Below are 16461 nucleotides of genomic sequence, written 5' to 3'. Positions count from 1 at the left end.
CATCACCATTGAATAAAGTTATTTGATAATCACTAATATATACAAAAATATTTAATTGCAAGTCATCTAATAAATACCACTACATACCAAAATATTTGATTGAAATAATTCGATAAAGAAATATCCGAAACACTGAACGTTATGTCATTTGATAAACTAATATAGGAATGTAATTTTCACCGATTTTGAAAAGATTAAATGGAAAGAACAAAAGATAAATAGTTGATATGTAAAAAGGATAAAGTGAAGATTTAAAAAAAAAACGTAAAGATAGAAAGATATATATAGGAGTGTGGGGGGTAAATAAGATTGATTTTCATGGTCATAGATATAAAACATTTTTGTTTTTGTTTCATTTTGACGTGAACATAAAGTTGAACTAGTCAATGCATGTGACCGACTTTGTGTTTCATTTCCAAGTCTTTATTATTTTTCTATGATTCACAAATAAACAAAACCAAAACCATGAAACAAGTTGAATGGAATTCCTCTACATACACCATAGTCAAAAACACGGAATCATTCTAGAATTCAACTTTGTGGAAGACTCCACTATGCGTGTCTTATGCTTTTGCATCTCATATTTGATTTGAACACTCTCAAAGACAAAAGAAAAAACAACATTAATATATCTCAACAACTTAGAAAGATTAAGAGTATACAAACAAACAAAAGAACATGGCATGTTCTGTGGCTTTTAACAACAAGAATTTGGAAATAAGTTTCTTTGTTTTCAAACCAACAATCGTGATTATAGATGATCTTGTTCATGTTCTCAAACTATTCTCCTTAAGCACCGAAAGCCTTGGTTGTGTTCAAAGCTCTATATTTAGAAGCATCCATGGAAATATGGTAATTTCTTTCTTTCTTTACTTTCTCACAATGATTGTTTTATGTTACTGAATGAATCACAGACACCACACAATCCTGACACGTTTGACTTTAGTAATCATGTTGTTTTCTCCAATCAGATTATATGGTATGGAGCATGGCAGAAGCAATCCAACAAAGAAAAAGAGCTTCTAACTTCAACTCTTGTAAGAGATATTCCTTTTTCTTTAAGATTACCTTTTAAGCACTTTTTCTAAGAAAGTTAAAAATAAGCTCTTATTCTTTGTGTTATCTTACGCAGAAATCAATGCTAGCCAAAGTATCAGCCATGGCTAAGTTAATTGAACATAGTTTTCTTGAAGCATATGCTGGAGAATCAAGAGATGGTTTATCATCTGCAAAACTAACAACTGGAGACATAATATCTATAAACACAGCAGACACGGCTAGTCGGAATTATCTTGATGACCTTTCCTACGCCGTGTTAGCTTTATTCAGATCGCGCTTTGCGAAAATGGAAGGTGTGAGTTCAGGTCTGTGTTTGAAGGGACAAACTAGAGCGATTGTTGTTTGCATTCATGTGTGGAAGTCTCTTCATTTTTGTTACTCGTGGATTCTTAACTCGGATCATAGAAAATGGATGATGCCTTATCTTGAACGATTTTCAATCGATATGAAGTATGATATTTTTAAAGTAGTGTATGTTAGTGGTGACAATGTTGTTGATGTGAATTATGTTTCTCAACATCAAATGTTGGAAAATGGGAAAGGGAGTGTAGAAAGACAGATTATGCAGAATTGATGTTTCTGTCAAAGATTTCAAGTTCAGAATTAGTAGCATCTTTAGTTAAGTTTTTTTTTCATTGTAAATATTGTTGATTACTTTGTGAAAATCAGATTTATAAACAGAAAATAACTAAAGAATTACTAATAAATATTTTGTTGTAATTGATGGATGAGTAAATGGTGTGACAAGTGTTCCTTGTGCACAGAACATAGGAGGAATAGAAACAAGTTAGAAGTGTACTTGTGAATTGTGCGTAACTATTATTCAAGTCTATACCACTTTTCCATCATTCAAATTCCAAAAATAATTTCATAAAAATAATTCAAAGCTTGTCTCAAAACACAAGATAAAAATAAAAGAGAAGATCACATATATAATTCCACATCACAGAACTATTTCATAAGGCATTAAAATCTTAAATTTCTCATTACAAAACCATGTCCTAGCTATGATCTCATTAGAGTCCAACTCAGAATCTCAAAATTCAACTACAGAAGAAACAGACATCACAAGAATGAAACAAATAACTCCTTGATTTCTCTCATCCAATGCCTTTAAAGGTCTTGAACACTCAAACCTGAAAACATCAAGAGCATTGTAAGTTGTGACGCACAAATCAACAAGACTAAACATAACACAGATAGAAAATAGTTAATCCTTTCAAATCTTCCTAAAGAAAACACACATAGAAACACCAACAACCTCTAATGTTTAACCAATGTACCTTAAAACAATTTTATGCGACAAAATTTTGTTCTACTATGTGTTACATACAGTTGAAGAGATGGTATCCTATCTAATTATATGTAAAATTCAATTACAGACCTGGAGGAAGTGATTGCTTCAACTTGTCGGCTTTCTCAATGTCAAACACACAGAGTGTGTAAAGGTACTTGGAACAACGGACCTTGAACTTAACCACATCCTTGCTCCTCTTGATTCTCACTGACCTAGCATCCTTCCTTCTGGCGGTGAGAAGGAAATCCTTAATCTCGTTGATTTGCTTAGGCTGCGTACGACACCATACAAATTATAAGAACAATTGACATACGGTACTATTATATAAGCACTTATTATACAAACCCTTGTGAATAAGTTATTACTATAACAAAAGACAATAAATTCAAAAGTTTTTTTTATAAGCATACACTGTTTTCAAAGCTGAAAAGAACTTATGTTATAAACTATCCCAGACACCAAAACACTCAAATAACTCAATCCAAACATGCCCTTAACATGATAAAAGCAATGGCTACACAAATCTATAAAAAAATCACAAATAAATTACCATCTATTGTTAAAATTGAAAACACTGATTCTTTTAACCCTAAAAAAAGTATAACCCCAATAACTTTTATATGATAAATCTAAATGTAGTGTTTATGTTTACCACTTTATCAAGTTAAAAACTATGAATCTCTCACGAATCACTTAATAAAGTTTTACACTTTCACTAGCTTAACCTCACCCAGCATCGTAGCAGCCAAACATTCGGAATAAAATCGCACCAAAAACAGTCTTTTTAACAATACCAACATTCTTAGGATGGAAATTGATGAAAATGATTGAATCGGTTTTGATAATTTGTTTTTCAGAAGAATAAGCAAAACCCAATGAATAAAGAAGAAATGAGTAAATTGAATATGAAATTTCAATAATAGATAGGAGAAGATAAAAAAAAAATAGTAACTGAGAAATTAGAAAAAAGGAATGAGAAATCACCATAGTTGCAAGCGACGATGAGAGCGAACGGGAGGTAATGTGATGTGAGTTGTAAAAGGCGGAAAAATGGCGCTGATAAACCCTAATTCTATCGCTCTCTTAGTTCTTGGACTTGTTTGACCTCAAAGCCCATATCATACATGTTTTGGGCTATGGTCTTTTTTTTCTTTTTTAAATATTTTAACTTACCACCTCTACATTTATATCTAAAATTTTTAACTTACCACCCCATATTATATCTCACACCTCCCAAAAATTTCAAAATTTCTAAAATACCGTTATTAATAATCACCATCAAATTTTATTTTTCTTCTAAAAATTTCACTTTTTTTAACATATCAAAACGAAATTTCTGGTAGTTGTTTTAAAATTTCTAATACGTCATTTTTCATATTTTTCAAAATTCAAGCATTTTTATCGAAAATTTTAGAAAATCCAGGAAGAAATACCAAAAACTTCAAAAAATCTATTATCCAATACCGAAAATTTTCAAAATTTTTGAAAAAAATCAAAAACTTTCAAAAATTCGGAATATATTTGAAATTTCCGGTAACATAATAGAAATTAGGAAAATGCTTTATTTATATGGTCCGGAGCCGGCATGGTCATTTATAGATTCGTTTAGAGATTGTACGCGGGTCTTCACCAAAAACAAAGCGTCATGGCCGTTGGTTCGGACGCAGTTAGATACTCAAGTTCATCAACACCCTAAATTATTTTTTAATTTGTTCTATGACACGGTCTATGAAGTTAGGAATGCCTTAAAAGTAGAAAACTTGAATGTGCATGATAAAAAAAAATGGATGATGAATTCTGATATGGGTTACCATATTGCTTGTAGATACAATGTCATATTTGTCTCCTTGTCAAAGAGACTTAACATTATATTTTCCCCTCTTACCTTAGCTCCACATATGTATATGAATAAACATAAAATCATTGTTGATGACTTTGTCAACTACAATCATCGGGTTCAGGTAAAGTTGAAATTTGATAGTCCATTGTCTCTCGTCACTAACCATTGGAGACATGATTGTATTCAAGATGCAAAGCATAGAAATCATTATATGTAGGACAGATTAGGCATTGGGAAGATGGAGTTAGGAATTCATCCTAATTTGTTATGTAATCTTGTACGTAGAGTAAGTTTTGTGGAAAATATGTATCTATTATATGTGATGAATTTTTTTAACAAACCATTTATGCCGGCCGTTGTGTCAAAAATGTTAAAATTTCATGTTTTTGGAAGTTCTGGGCTCATACCAGAAATTTCGCAATTTTGAAATTTCCGGTATTCCGAATATTTAAAATTTTCGGGATTTTTGGATATTTTATATAAAATTCATAATTTCTTGTATATCTTAACCAGAAATTTTGAAATTTACTGTATGTTTTTACCAAAAATTTAAAATTTACGGTTCATGTCTCACAGGAGCATTAAAAACTTGTAAATTTACAAAATTTCCGGTACCATAATGTAAGTTTCAAAAAAATTGAGATTTTTCTAAGGGTACCAATGTAAATTTGCTCAAAATGGGGATGCAGGTTCAAGTGGGGGTGTCAAGTTAAATGCTCTTATACCTGACATCTCCCATAATTTTAAATTTTGAAAATATCGTTGTTATTATTTACCAATCAAATTTCGCATTTGTTCAAAAAAAATCACTCTTATTAACATTTCAAAAACAAAACTTATGGTAGTACAAATGAAATATTTGGTACACATTTTTTCGCATATTTAGACAATATCGTATTTTTATCAGACTTTTGAAAATTTATGGTGAAGACATATCGGAAATTTCAAAAAATCCGGTATTTTCCTAGAAAAATTTAAACTTATACCGGAAATTGTAAAAACTTCCGAAAAAATAATACTGGAAATTACAAAATTTCGGATATACCAGAAATTTTGCATGTTCTCCAAATTTATGGAGTAGTGCAGAAAACAGAAAACTGTTTTATTTGTGTGGTCTAGAGTGGGCATGATCTTCTAGAGATTCGTGTACAGATTTTATGCAGTTCTTCACCAGTAACGCATTATGTTTTCTATGTAACAAGTTTAATTTAAATATTTGTCTGCCTCTATGATATTGATAGTATATTTTTTTATATGATGTAAATGATAGATATTTGAGTCTTTATCTAAAGCATTAGCATGGACACAAAATATTGACAAACAACATGGTATTATTGTTGATACTGCAAATGGGAAGCGAGATATGAATGATAAATTGATTATGGATTGTGAGAGAGGAGGGAATTATAAAAGGAATAATGCATCTGAAAGCAATAAATCTCCAGAGGCATTTATAGTATGAAAGTGAAATGTGTTTTTAGGTTGAGATCTGCATCAAGTTGTAGCGGTTGAAAGGTGATAGTTAGGTGTGGGTTGCACAATCATAAACTATCTAAGAATTTAGAAGGCCATGACATATTGGGTCGTCTAAAAGTTAATGAAAGATGGTTTGTGAATGACATGATGAAGTACAATATGGCTCTATGGTACATAGTTACTGCTTTGAAAGACAAAGATTCAGAAAACCTCACCAGTTTTACCCATGTGTACAAGTCTAGAGCTACATACAATGTGAGTAAGAGATGTCCATTGACAAAAATACAAATGTTGTTGAGTCTTACTCATAGAGAAAAATACACGTGCTTGACTAGAAATAGGGAAGACTCAAATGTTGTTATTGATATCTCTTAGACACATCCTGATTCAGTGAAGTTGTTGAATATATTTTAATTGGTGTTGAATTTTTATTTTACATACAAGACAAATAGGTAATGGCCAAATGTTAATTGTTGATATCTTTTGGACATGTTTTAATTTATCAGATTTTTTATCATGTGCATTATGATCATACAGGTATCAGCTACCACTGTTTGATATTGTTGGTGTTACGTCAACAAAGTTGACATTTTCAGTAGGCTTTGCCTATTTGAAACATGAAATGAAAGAGAACTTCAAATGTGCACTAGAGAAGCTTAAAGAGTTGTTCTCTTTCGAGAATTTGCTACCGAAGTTTGTGGTGAAGAGAGTGATGCGCATCGTGATTCTTCATAGTTGGTGTGGTGGGGGCTCGCTGGGGAGTCAGACTATAAAGAGATCATGCACGAAACTAACTAGAATTCAACTGTCACGTATGTCGGGTCAAAGTCAATTATCCACTGCATCTTCGAGGCATCTTTACTTGTCTCAGTTTCCTAATTTCTTACATTCATACATTGATGACATTGTTGGTGTGGGTGACGATGGAAATTGTGGTTTTCGGGCTATTACAGCTTTACATGGATGGGCCGAAGAGTCGTGACATTTGATTCGGATGCAGTTAGATACTCAAGTTTATCAACATCCTCAATTATTTTCCAATTTGTTCTGTGACACAATCGCTACAGTTAGAAATGTGCTACGAGTAGAATACTTGGGTGTGTAGAGTATTGATAAATGGATGAGGATTCCTGATATGGGTTACCCTATTATATGGAAAATACCGAAAATTTAAGCATTTTTTGAAATGCTGTGACACATGCCAAAACAATTTAAAATTTTAGAATTTTGTGGTATTTTCCATAAATTTCATGATTTTCGGTAAAACACTCCAAACCTTTATCGAAAATTTTATAATTTTCGGTATGTTTTTACTAGAAATTCTAAATTTGTGGTACATGTGTCTGTTGAGGTAAAAAAATGGAAATTTCCAAAATTTTCGGTACAGACTACAAATTTCTAGTAAAAACATGTAAATTTCAAAATATTCTGATATTTATACCAGGGTATAAAGGTAATAATACTCTAAATGTAGGGGTGGCAAGTTAAAACCTCTTTTCTTAGGCCTAAGCTCATCTTGTTCTCCATTTTTGGAAATTGATCTTTTCACCCTTACGTGTCCTCTCATACCACTGTGAAAAAGTCATAAATGTCCCTAGTGTTTCGGAGTGAGACACTTATATTTTGCCTAAAAAAATGTCTTTAGTTGTATCTCCGAAAAGTGTCCTCCCGTGGCTTGATTAGTCAACCTGATCGCTTGGGACCATTTGGCTGACTGGCTGAACCATTATTATCAGGAATACGATATGCAAACACAGTATGCTTCCTGTAACACCCCGATTTTTAATTAAATATTTTATTTAATTATTGGTATGTCTACTTGTGTTTTATTCAATATATTTGAATAAATTTGGGAGTTTTTGATAATTTAATAATTATCGAAGTTATAAAGTTGAAAGAAAAAAAATAAAATAGGATTTTTTAGAATTATTAGAGATAATTACATAATTTTAATTATTAAGTAATAATTTGAGAAAATAGAAATTTGGAGAATCATATTAAATATGTATTTAATTAACATTTTTATTTAATTAAAATAATAAAAAAAAAATTCTAAGAGTTTGGATGGAAAATAGAAAATATTGAAAATATGAAGTGGAGTGATGTGTTTTAAGAAAAGTAGGACTATGGCATAATAATTTTAAAAAATTATAAAATTAGGGTAAAATAAATAGTGAAGTGTGAGGTGGAAGTTAGGTTATCTGGTGTGAAAGTAAAATTTTGGAAAGTATTTTTTCTTTGTGTAATGTATTTAGACAAATAAGGTTTAGGCAAAATCTTATTGATTTAATGAACAAATTATTTTGTGTTTTGTTGTATTATCGTAATTGGTTTGTTGATGCATGAATATAATTTATAATTGTTAATGAAAATATAGATTTGATTGTAATAATTGTGTTGTAATATAATTGTTGATGTATCTATAATTTTTTGAGCTATCCCAAAAAATATCAACTTATCATTTATTTTCTCAAAAAAAATTCGAAGAGTTGGAAATCCAGCTTTTTCAAAAATTGATTTTCTTTTTATGAAAAATAAAAAATAGGACCTTTTACAAAATCGAAAAATTATAGAGGAGGAGCCGCGGCTCCGGAACTGCGCATCGGGTGCAGAACATTCATCTGGTCCTATGTTTTGATATTTTGGCCTCTTTCCCGTCGCATTTGAAAATACCAATCCTTGATTTATCAACTTGTTTGTTCAATCAACTCGACCAATATCTCCGGCCCAATCCGATCAATAATAATCAAACATACTTTCATGATAGCATTATATTAAAGAGACACATGCACGAACATAAACATTATATGACAAACAATACAAGTACAACAACAATTTCCACAAACAAGAAGCCATATAAGATCCAATCACAAGTTTATCACAATCACAATCTTTTTGGTCATATTGTGGGTGACATAGCAAAACTAGAGAGAAGAGTGTGTCCCAAGAAATAAAGTGATAGAAAGCAAGTATAAGAATCAATCGTAACTCCTCACCTAAAATATAAAGTGGGGTTATGGTCGTTGTGTTGCCAACTTTATTTACATTGTACAATTATTATTTTAGATATTGCCCTACCTTGTCACCATTCCATACCTTGAAAAAAGTCCCTAACAAATAAGGCAACCCTACACAACATGCATCAAAATAAATTCCACAAACCTATACTTAACTCCAATTTCTTTAATCACCATCCATTCATGCCATTCATGTCGTCTTAAGCTTTCGCTTTCAGAGACGACCCTAAATAGATTAACCACGATTGAAGTATGTCAAATCAAATAGGGATCCTATTTTGTCATAGTTTAAACATAAAAAAAATTATAAAACTCCTTTTAACCATAGTTTAAACGCATCAAACTTTGAACCATGTCTTGCATGCCATTAAAGACGGCCTTGCGCGTCTAAACTCCTTTTCAAGAAAGGCCAACTTAGAGGCGTCTAAACTCCTTTTCAAGAAAGGCCAACTTAGACAATGGAGTCCCGCAATTTTGATGTTTAACAAATTCGAAATACTTTCTACACACGAGGGCATGAGAAAGATATGATCAATCAGACAATATCAAAATGGAGAAACGCAAACCTTTTTCACTTTACCATTGATGAAGCAAAAACATTGCATCAAAGGTGAAAAAAGGGTGCATGGCCAAAACCAACAAACGACAAAAAGAGGGCCACTTACACATTAAATACAAAGAGAACATGAGACACATCACATGCATTTCATGTCATCTTCATTGTTCAAAAGGGTCACATCCTATTTTTTTTCACCAAATGGTTTCTACACTTCCACCCATCACTATAAGGTCCATTAGTCCAACATCATCTGAAATATCTATTGCTCATTTATTTTCATGCACATGCTAAACATTTTACCTAACTATTCTTCAACCACAACTCATCAAAGGTCAACAAGACTAAATGTAAGTTTGGTATAAGTTGAATTGTAGAGAAAAGAACTATCTCAACTTCACACATTGATTTCCTAATGGATTGATTCAGTATTGTTTATGATTGTAGCTAACACAATGACAAGATAACATATAGTTACAGTATTTGCTTATGAATAGTCCTAGCATGAAAAACAGAAAAATAAAAACAAAAGGCTATGAAAATAATATAATTTAGGTAACACTTCCCATAATTGGCCAAGTGTTTGAAAATGCAGACTATTAACAGTCACATCTTTTAGTAGTCTAGAGATCCGACGGTTGTTATTCCACTGCTTAGATTTCTTGGATCTTGACGGCTCACATAGTCATCGCAGATGCTACTTGAGAGCCTTTGAATTGGAACCGAGTTTAAAAGCCCGAGGCCAGTGTTGCCCATTTGCTGCACTTCCTCGGGCGAAAGTATCTTGATGCACCATACACTATTCACGAATTCCCTGTCATAAAGAGAGGTCGCATGTAAGCAAGTCATCGAGTTTTATCAAGTTTTCAATGTAGCATTTAAAAGCAACGCGAAGAACGTAGAATATGGGATACTTACGGCCAAGGGCCATCACCGAGGAGAAGAACATCATTCTCTCGGTCAACGAATACAAGCTGCCAGCCTGATCTCACAGGGTCCTCCAACTCGCCTTCTAGTCCAAACATTCGGGCGAGCTCACTACGCAGCTCATGGTAGCTGCTGAACTTAGTGATATCCAATGATCTTCCGAAGGATCCTGCTTTATAAACCTGTAACAAGATATGCACTAAATAAAAACGCAAGAAGCGATGAAGTCATGATTTTAGAGACGATAATAATCTCGCTGGGAAAAATCACACCTTCACAAAGGTCTTGTTCAGTGGGTTGTTTCCTTGCTCCCCATTTTCAAGGTTTTGCAAGAAACAAGATTCACCAATACTAGGCGTTATTCCATGATTCAACGAAGAATCATTGCCTGCGGTGTTCATGTAATTAGAAGATTGATGATAGGGCATGGTTGAGGAGTCACTGTTGTTTCCATTAATCCCCTTAAAGTTCGACATCCTATTATGCATTAGAAGAGACGACGGATCAATATTGACACCAAATAAAAGATTACTTTGCAGATCATTGTTCCCTTCTTGGTCTATCGAGCACTCCCTACCGGGAAACGGCGGCAACGTAATAGCATTTTGAGACATGGTATTCTGTGGCTGCCCTACCTGTTCCACCTGGGGCATAATACATTGAGAAGCTCCCGAAGAAAGGAGTGGATCTACTGCAACACGCTTCGAGGGCCAACCGGTTGAGTTTTGAACAGGAACCCACGAGCTTGTTCTAGGAAGACTTAGAAGATGGGATGTTTCATCCTGCGGAAACGAACCCATGATACTGTGCAAAGGAGAAACAATAGTAGTCGAAGAGTTTACATTTGAATCAGAAAAACTCTGTTGATGACATAGTGAAGGGAGGGCTTGCATAGGTGGTGGTGATTGCGGTTGAGGCGCTGAAATAAACTGCGACATTGTAGAGATCGAACCGGAAATCTGCTGATTATCCACCACTTGCTGTTGAGTTTGTTGTTGGTGCTGCTGATTATGATGATGGAGCTGATTATTGAATGAGTGCTGGTGCTGCAGATGCTGTTGAGTATGAGTATGAGTATGAGTCGGAGTTTGTTGCTGAGATTGCGACAGATTCTGATTGTCATGATTATTTTGAAAAGCTTGTTGAGATTGTGACTGTTGCAACATATGTGCCTGCATTAAAGCAGCAGTCCTGTTCGGGAAGTTTGACGGTTGCTGAAATTGAAGTAAGGAACCAGGATGCTGTTTGGAAGGATCGACACTCCTAATGTCTTGAAGTGCAGCAGCAGCCACAGATTGATACATATCCGTTTGCATATTCAGCATGGAAGGATCAAATCTCGGCTGCATCCAAGGGTTAACCCCAATCCCTTGAAAATTAAGAGATTGAAGCCCTCTATCGTTGTCTCGAAGCCATAACAAAGGAGAATTCATGCCAAAATCGTCATCTTTCATGCCTGCCATCATTTCAAGTGAAGAAAATTGAGCCTTTGACGTATAAACGAAAAGTCCTTAGAAATGTAATTAGCTTTGAAATTTGAAACTAAATTAGGTTGACATGAAGCTAACCATGGAATGAAGGCAAACCAGAAGGCCACGGTCGTTTAAGCCTAAGGGGAAACGGAGATGGATACATAGGAAATGTTGTCAATGGCTCAATTTCCCACAAAGATACTCTCGGTTGCCTTTCTCCGGCAGTGGATTCATCCCATCCAACCTGCAATCCAAGTCAACGGACGACTCAACTTAACAGTGTAACTTTAATGATACATTGAGATATCGACGGTATTTTTTTACAAACCTTTACTGAGCGCCAATGTGAGTTTTGCCACCGAACAGAATCTAAGTCACTGATGCCAGTTATTGTACCCATGTATCTGCACAAAATATACATATCGGTATTATATAATTATATTATAAAAATGTATCACAAACTCTACAGGTCATGGTTTTCCCGAAATGAGAAGTTGAAAGACCTACCGCCGCACACTAGACTCCTCTGTTTCAAACAGCATCCTGAAACGCATACCAACTGAAACTCGAGTATGATACACAGCTTTAACATACTTTGTTAAGGGTATGACAAATTCCGACGGGCAAGCACTGAATTTATCAAGAATAGAATAGTGTCAATCAAAAGAAATCTATCATAATAAAAAACTTTTGCAAATGTGTATTATAATTTATATGTTTATCCATACCGTGGGTTATAGAAAATAGTGAAACGACTATTGGTTGCAGCCGCATGCGCTGCTGCAGCGAGAAGTCCCAAGTGCATACTATCACTTGACAACACCGATGAAGGCATCACCGTTTGTGGCCGGCTGGCACGGCGTATGCCAAGAAGCAATTGGTTCTTTTCGTTCCTATTGAAGAAGATGCAATTGAGTTACACCGTTGATAAGACATCATAATAATCAACAAAATCTAATGTATCATTATAACATAAGAAAGTGCAATAATTAAGAATCAACCACACTTCTCAATGTTTTAGTATATTTGCAAGGTCAAATGACATCAAAGTCACGTGACAAAATCCAAGGTGACTTGCCAGATAAACAGCACAGAATCACCAGCAACAAGTCTTTTAGCACTCACAAAAACGCTCCATCCGGTCGTAAGTAGATGCCTTTTCGGCTGCCCTGCAAAGAGGAAAAGTTTCAAAGGATTATAAAAAAAAATTCTGACATTAACAATTAAAATGAAATTCATCTTTGAAACTCACCCCGGAATATATGTCTGAATTTCCATTCGTTGCCATGCAAATCCCTTGCTATTAACTCTTGAGCGGGAGGCTGTTGGGAAAAGTCCTGCAGATCACAATTATAAAGAGTTGAGAAATCGACCGATTAAGAAATACATTTAAGTTATGTAGTATGACATTTTGAAAGAAAAAATGTTCACCAATGGAGGAAACACTTTTTCAGCCGCGCGACGAGGCACTGAGAATCCCCCGTGAGTGCTTGTGTCACTGGCAGTCAAGGTCTTGCAGAAGTAGTTTGTTGGCTGTTTACTCGGAGTTCCCAACTCAGCTGGATGATAAGCCTCTTTTTGCTCTTGCTGCAAACGCATACATAGTTAAACGCTTGAAAACGCATATAATTATATAATTTGCAAAACCAGATCATGTAAGCTAGTGTTTCATACAGCATTCAGTGGTTGCAGAGTCATCTGCGCATACACTTCATCGGTCTCCACATCAGCCTAGATTAAAAAAAACAATTAGATAACGGAAAGAAAATAAGAAAAATGGATCGAAAGAAAACAAGTCATACATGCATAGTCAAATTATGAAGTTGACAAACAAGCTGAGGAGGTAAGCTTGGATAGTTTGGAATATGAGCATCCACTTCCTTGTTGGTTGACACAGCCACCTGTGCAGAAAAATGCAAAGTTACGACATCTGCGTAGCATTTGCAATAATGAACATAGAGATGTTATAAAAATTAGTCTTTCTTCACAATTTGTCGATGTTTTTCTATGTCTCTTCAACTAGGATTTGGATAGTATAAGCCCCATTTGACCGTGATTCGCCGCAGTATTAAAGGTTGCGATGCGAATGCGACCCAAATTTAAAACCATGGTAGAAAACATAAAGAGATAGACAAGAGACTGCATAGGATACTCATGCTCAGAAAAATGAGATTCCTAGTATTACTTTATTCTTATAATTAGTTAAAAAATGCAATAATCTAACATCATAATATTGTTTACTCACCTGTTCACTGTGACCTTGGGGAAAGTACACAACTCTACTTCCAATTGCTGGCAAAGAGACAAGAGGGCCAGCACATGCATGCCAAAGTTCTGAATCTAGAACTCTCTTTTCCCCTGCAAAATCCATTCCAAAGTCATGTAATATAAAAAAACAAAAACAGAAAAACTCATAGCTTGTCACAAAGGACATGTTGATTATGGGATACTCTTGCCAAATCCAAGATCTTAAAGGTGCTTATTTCACAAATGAAACCAAATCACTTATCTAACTCCTCAGTTATGCCATAACATTGAAAAGAAAATATATTTGAGCACCCCCATGTTAAATAACAAAAACTTCAATGAAATTTTTTAAAATAATACATTCTAATCCCTCAAAGAATGAAGTACTAATAACATTGAAAAGAAAGAGAGGGAAAAGAAAAGGAAGATGAAATTGCAAGCAATTGAGAAGTATGAACATACCTTCTTGGGGTGGTGGAGGACTAAAACCAGCTGAAGAGAGTCTCATTTGAGCAAAAACAAAAAGTTATAAGAAATTTGTAAACTTCAAAAATTGAGGCCACAATAAAAAACAGTCTCTCTAAGTAGACAAATTAAGCAACAAAGTTATCAGAAAATGACACTCCCACCACAAACAAACCCTTTTAGTCTCTTTCTTTCTTCTACAACAGAATATCATTCTTTCACCAACCAAAATCCTCAACCAAAACCAGTTTCACAACAAAAAACAATCACTTTATGCCTCATTCGTTTCTCCTCTTCCTTATCCCCCAACACCCCATGTTCCAATCTTCAACCAAACACTTCATTGCACACAATAGTCCTTATATTCCTTACCTCAACCAACCAAATTTATCAGCAAGACCCAGAAGGTGAAAAGGGAAAAAGATGAAAACTTGAAAAGCAAACAGATCTTACAAAAACAAGAGAGAACGGATCTCACAAAACCCAGATAAGAAAACAGTGTGTTTAAGGATAAAGTATAGTTTTTCAAGAGTGGTGGGTGAGTTTTCCAGTTATAGAAAAATGAGAGTTGTTTCTTTGATTGTGGTGGTGATGTAGCTAGTTAGTTCTATTGTTCTTCTACTAGTAGTAGTAGTAATTGAAGTAGTAACTTGGTGACCATGCTACTGTTGCTTTACCTTACCCTATGATATGATTCTCTCTCTCTCTCAGTTTCATTCAATCAATCAGAACACAACCGTCATTATTTTTTTTGGTGTCCTTTTATGAGAGAGTGTAGGAGAGAGAAGATTGTGTGATTATTGTTGTTAGGTGGAGACCACAAGACCAAAGCATTTCATTTTCGGACAACCAAGGAGGGAAATTTACATCTGCCTAAGATTCACTGTTCCTTCTACTATGTTTTTTTCTCCTATCATTAAATTCTCTCTTTTACTGTCACTGTATATCTTCTGTCTATAGACCCACTGGCCTGCCATTTACCTAATTCAACATTTTCTTTTTATTTCTTATATTCTTAAATTTTGGTTTTTTTATAAGTAATCTAGTTTTATAAATAAAATTCTAAAATACTACTCCCTCCGTTCCTTTTTAAGTGTCACTTTTTGACTTTTTACACATACCAAGAAAACTAATAATTATTGTTACTTTTCAAACAATAATTCTTCTTTTATCTATAATACCCTTAATTATTTATTACATTCATTTTACTTTTTCTCTCTCTGCAATCATTATCTAGGGATAATTTTGACAAAATTGCAATTAATACTACCTTGAACTTTGTAAGTGACAATTAAAAAGAAACAAATTTTTTGCAAGAAAGTGACACTTATAAAGGAACGGAGGGAGTAGTACTCTAGTTTGGAGAAAAAGTCTTCTAGTGCTTTTTAAGACATGTCAGGGTAAAATGTTCCATACGATCCTTCTAAATTTTTTTTTTATGTTACACCATGATTTTTCTTTTAAAATAATTATTAATTTAAATTTAAATTCTTAAATAATTTATTTTTTAAAAAAATATCGAAATAATCACATTTTATAACCAATGCATCAGTTGAACTGACGCATCCAATAAAGTTATAGAGGAGGCGCCAATAGCCTTGGCACATGCATGTAGATGTCACATGCATGTGTGTATGTGCCACATGCATTGGCGCATGCATGTGGACATTTGTGTGTGCGTCATATGCATTGACGCATCCTTTGGTTTGCTACTTCTATAAATACCACCCTCGCATCTCCATTTTATTTTACATCAAAAACTTCTTAATCTCCTCCATTTTCCTCCAATCTTCAATCACTTCCATTTTCTTTCAATTTCTTCAATCACCTTCAATTTTGTTTTCTTTAATCATGTATGAATACATTCACAAGAGAAATGCGGATTTAATCTTTTCAGCGGTCGCACCTCCGATAAAGATTCGACTTTGGAATATAGATTTGTTTGAACGTCTTAATCGGACGTTGGACCGTTGGTTAGAAGGAGAAATTACAGATGGTGAAAGGATTAGAAGAATTCAAAGGCTTGAGTCAACGTTCAACCAAAAATGGAGAAGTGCGTGAATGGGTGGATATTAAGACTGATAGAGACGTTGGTCGGATGATGC

General features: G+C 34.1%; 3 protein-coding genes across 3 annotated transcripts; 1 reads left to right on the top strand and 2 right to left on the bottom strand.

Annotated features, from left to right (window-relative positions):
* The first annotated feature begins 375 nt into the window (after nt 1-375).
* LOC127079999 (uncharacterized) lies at nt 376-1781 on the top strand. The gene is made up of 3 exons (XM_051020341.1): nt 376-852; nt 972-1037; nt 1133-1781. Exons 1-3 carry the CDS (start codon nt 679-681, stop codon nt 1631-1633), a joined length of 741 nt encoding a protein of 246 aa, XP_050876298.1. The 5' UTR covers nt 376-678; the 3' UTR covers nt 1634-1781.
* Nucleotides 1782-1965: 184 nt separating this feature from the next.
* Nucleotides 1966-3497, bottom strand: LOC127080008 (60S ribosomal protein L38). The gene is made up of 3 exons (XM_051020349.1): nt 3341-3497; nt 2444-2627; nt 1966-2195 (listed from the first exon to the last, which is right to left on the bottom strand). Exons 1-3 carry the CDS (start codon nt 3341-3343, stop codon nt 2173-2175), a joined length of 210 nt encoding a protein of 69 aa, XP_050876306.1. The 5' UTR covers nt 3344-3497; the 3' UTR covers nt 1966-2172.
* Nucleotides 3498-9632: 6135 nt separating this feature from the next.
* Nucleotides 9633-15159, bottom strand: LOC127079993 (auxin response factor 6). The gene is made up of 14 exons (XM_051020336.1): nt 14354-15159; nt 13890-14002; nt 13447-13545; nt 13319-13375; nt 13076-13231; nt 12897-12981; nt 12723-12813; nt 12373-12537; nt 12152-12274; nt 11973-12048; nt 11741-11888; nt 10445-11628; nt 10164-10354; nt 9633-10059 (listed from the first exon to the last, which is right to left on the bottom strand). The coding sequence occupies exons 1-14, from the start codon at nt 14397-14399 to the stop codon at nt 9861-9863; spliced, it is 2733 nt and encodes a 910-aa protein (XP_050876293.1). The 5' UTR covers nt 14400-15159; the 3' UTR covers nt 9633-9860.
* Between the last annotated feature and the right edge of the window lie 1302 nt (nt 15160-16461).

Source organism: Lathyrus oleraceus, chromosome 1, assembly GCF_024323335.1.
Source record: "Lathyrus oleraceus cultivar Zhongwan6 chromosome 1, CAAS_Psat_ZW6_1.0, whole genome shotgun sequence".
In the NCBI taxonomy this organism is placed as follows: Eukaryota; Viridiplantae; Streptophyta; class Magnoliopsida; order Fabales; family Fabaceae; genus Lathyrus; species Lathyrus oleraceus.
This window is presented reverse-complemented; position numbering and strand designations above follow the sequence as displayed.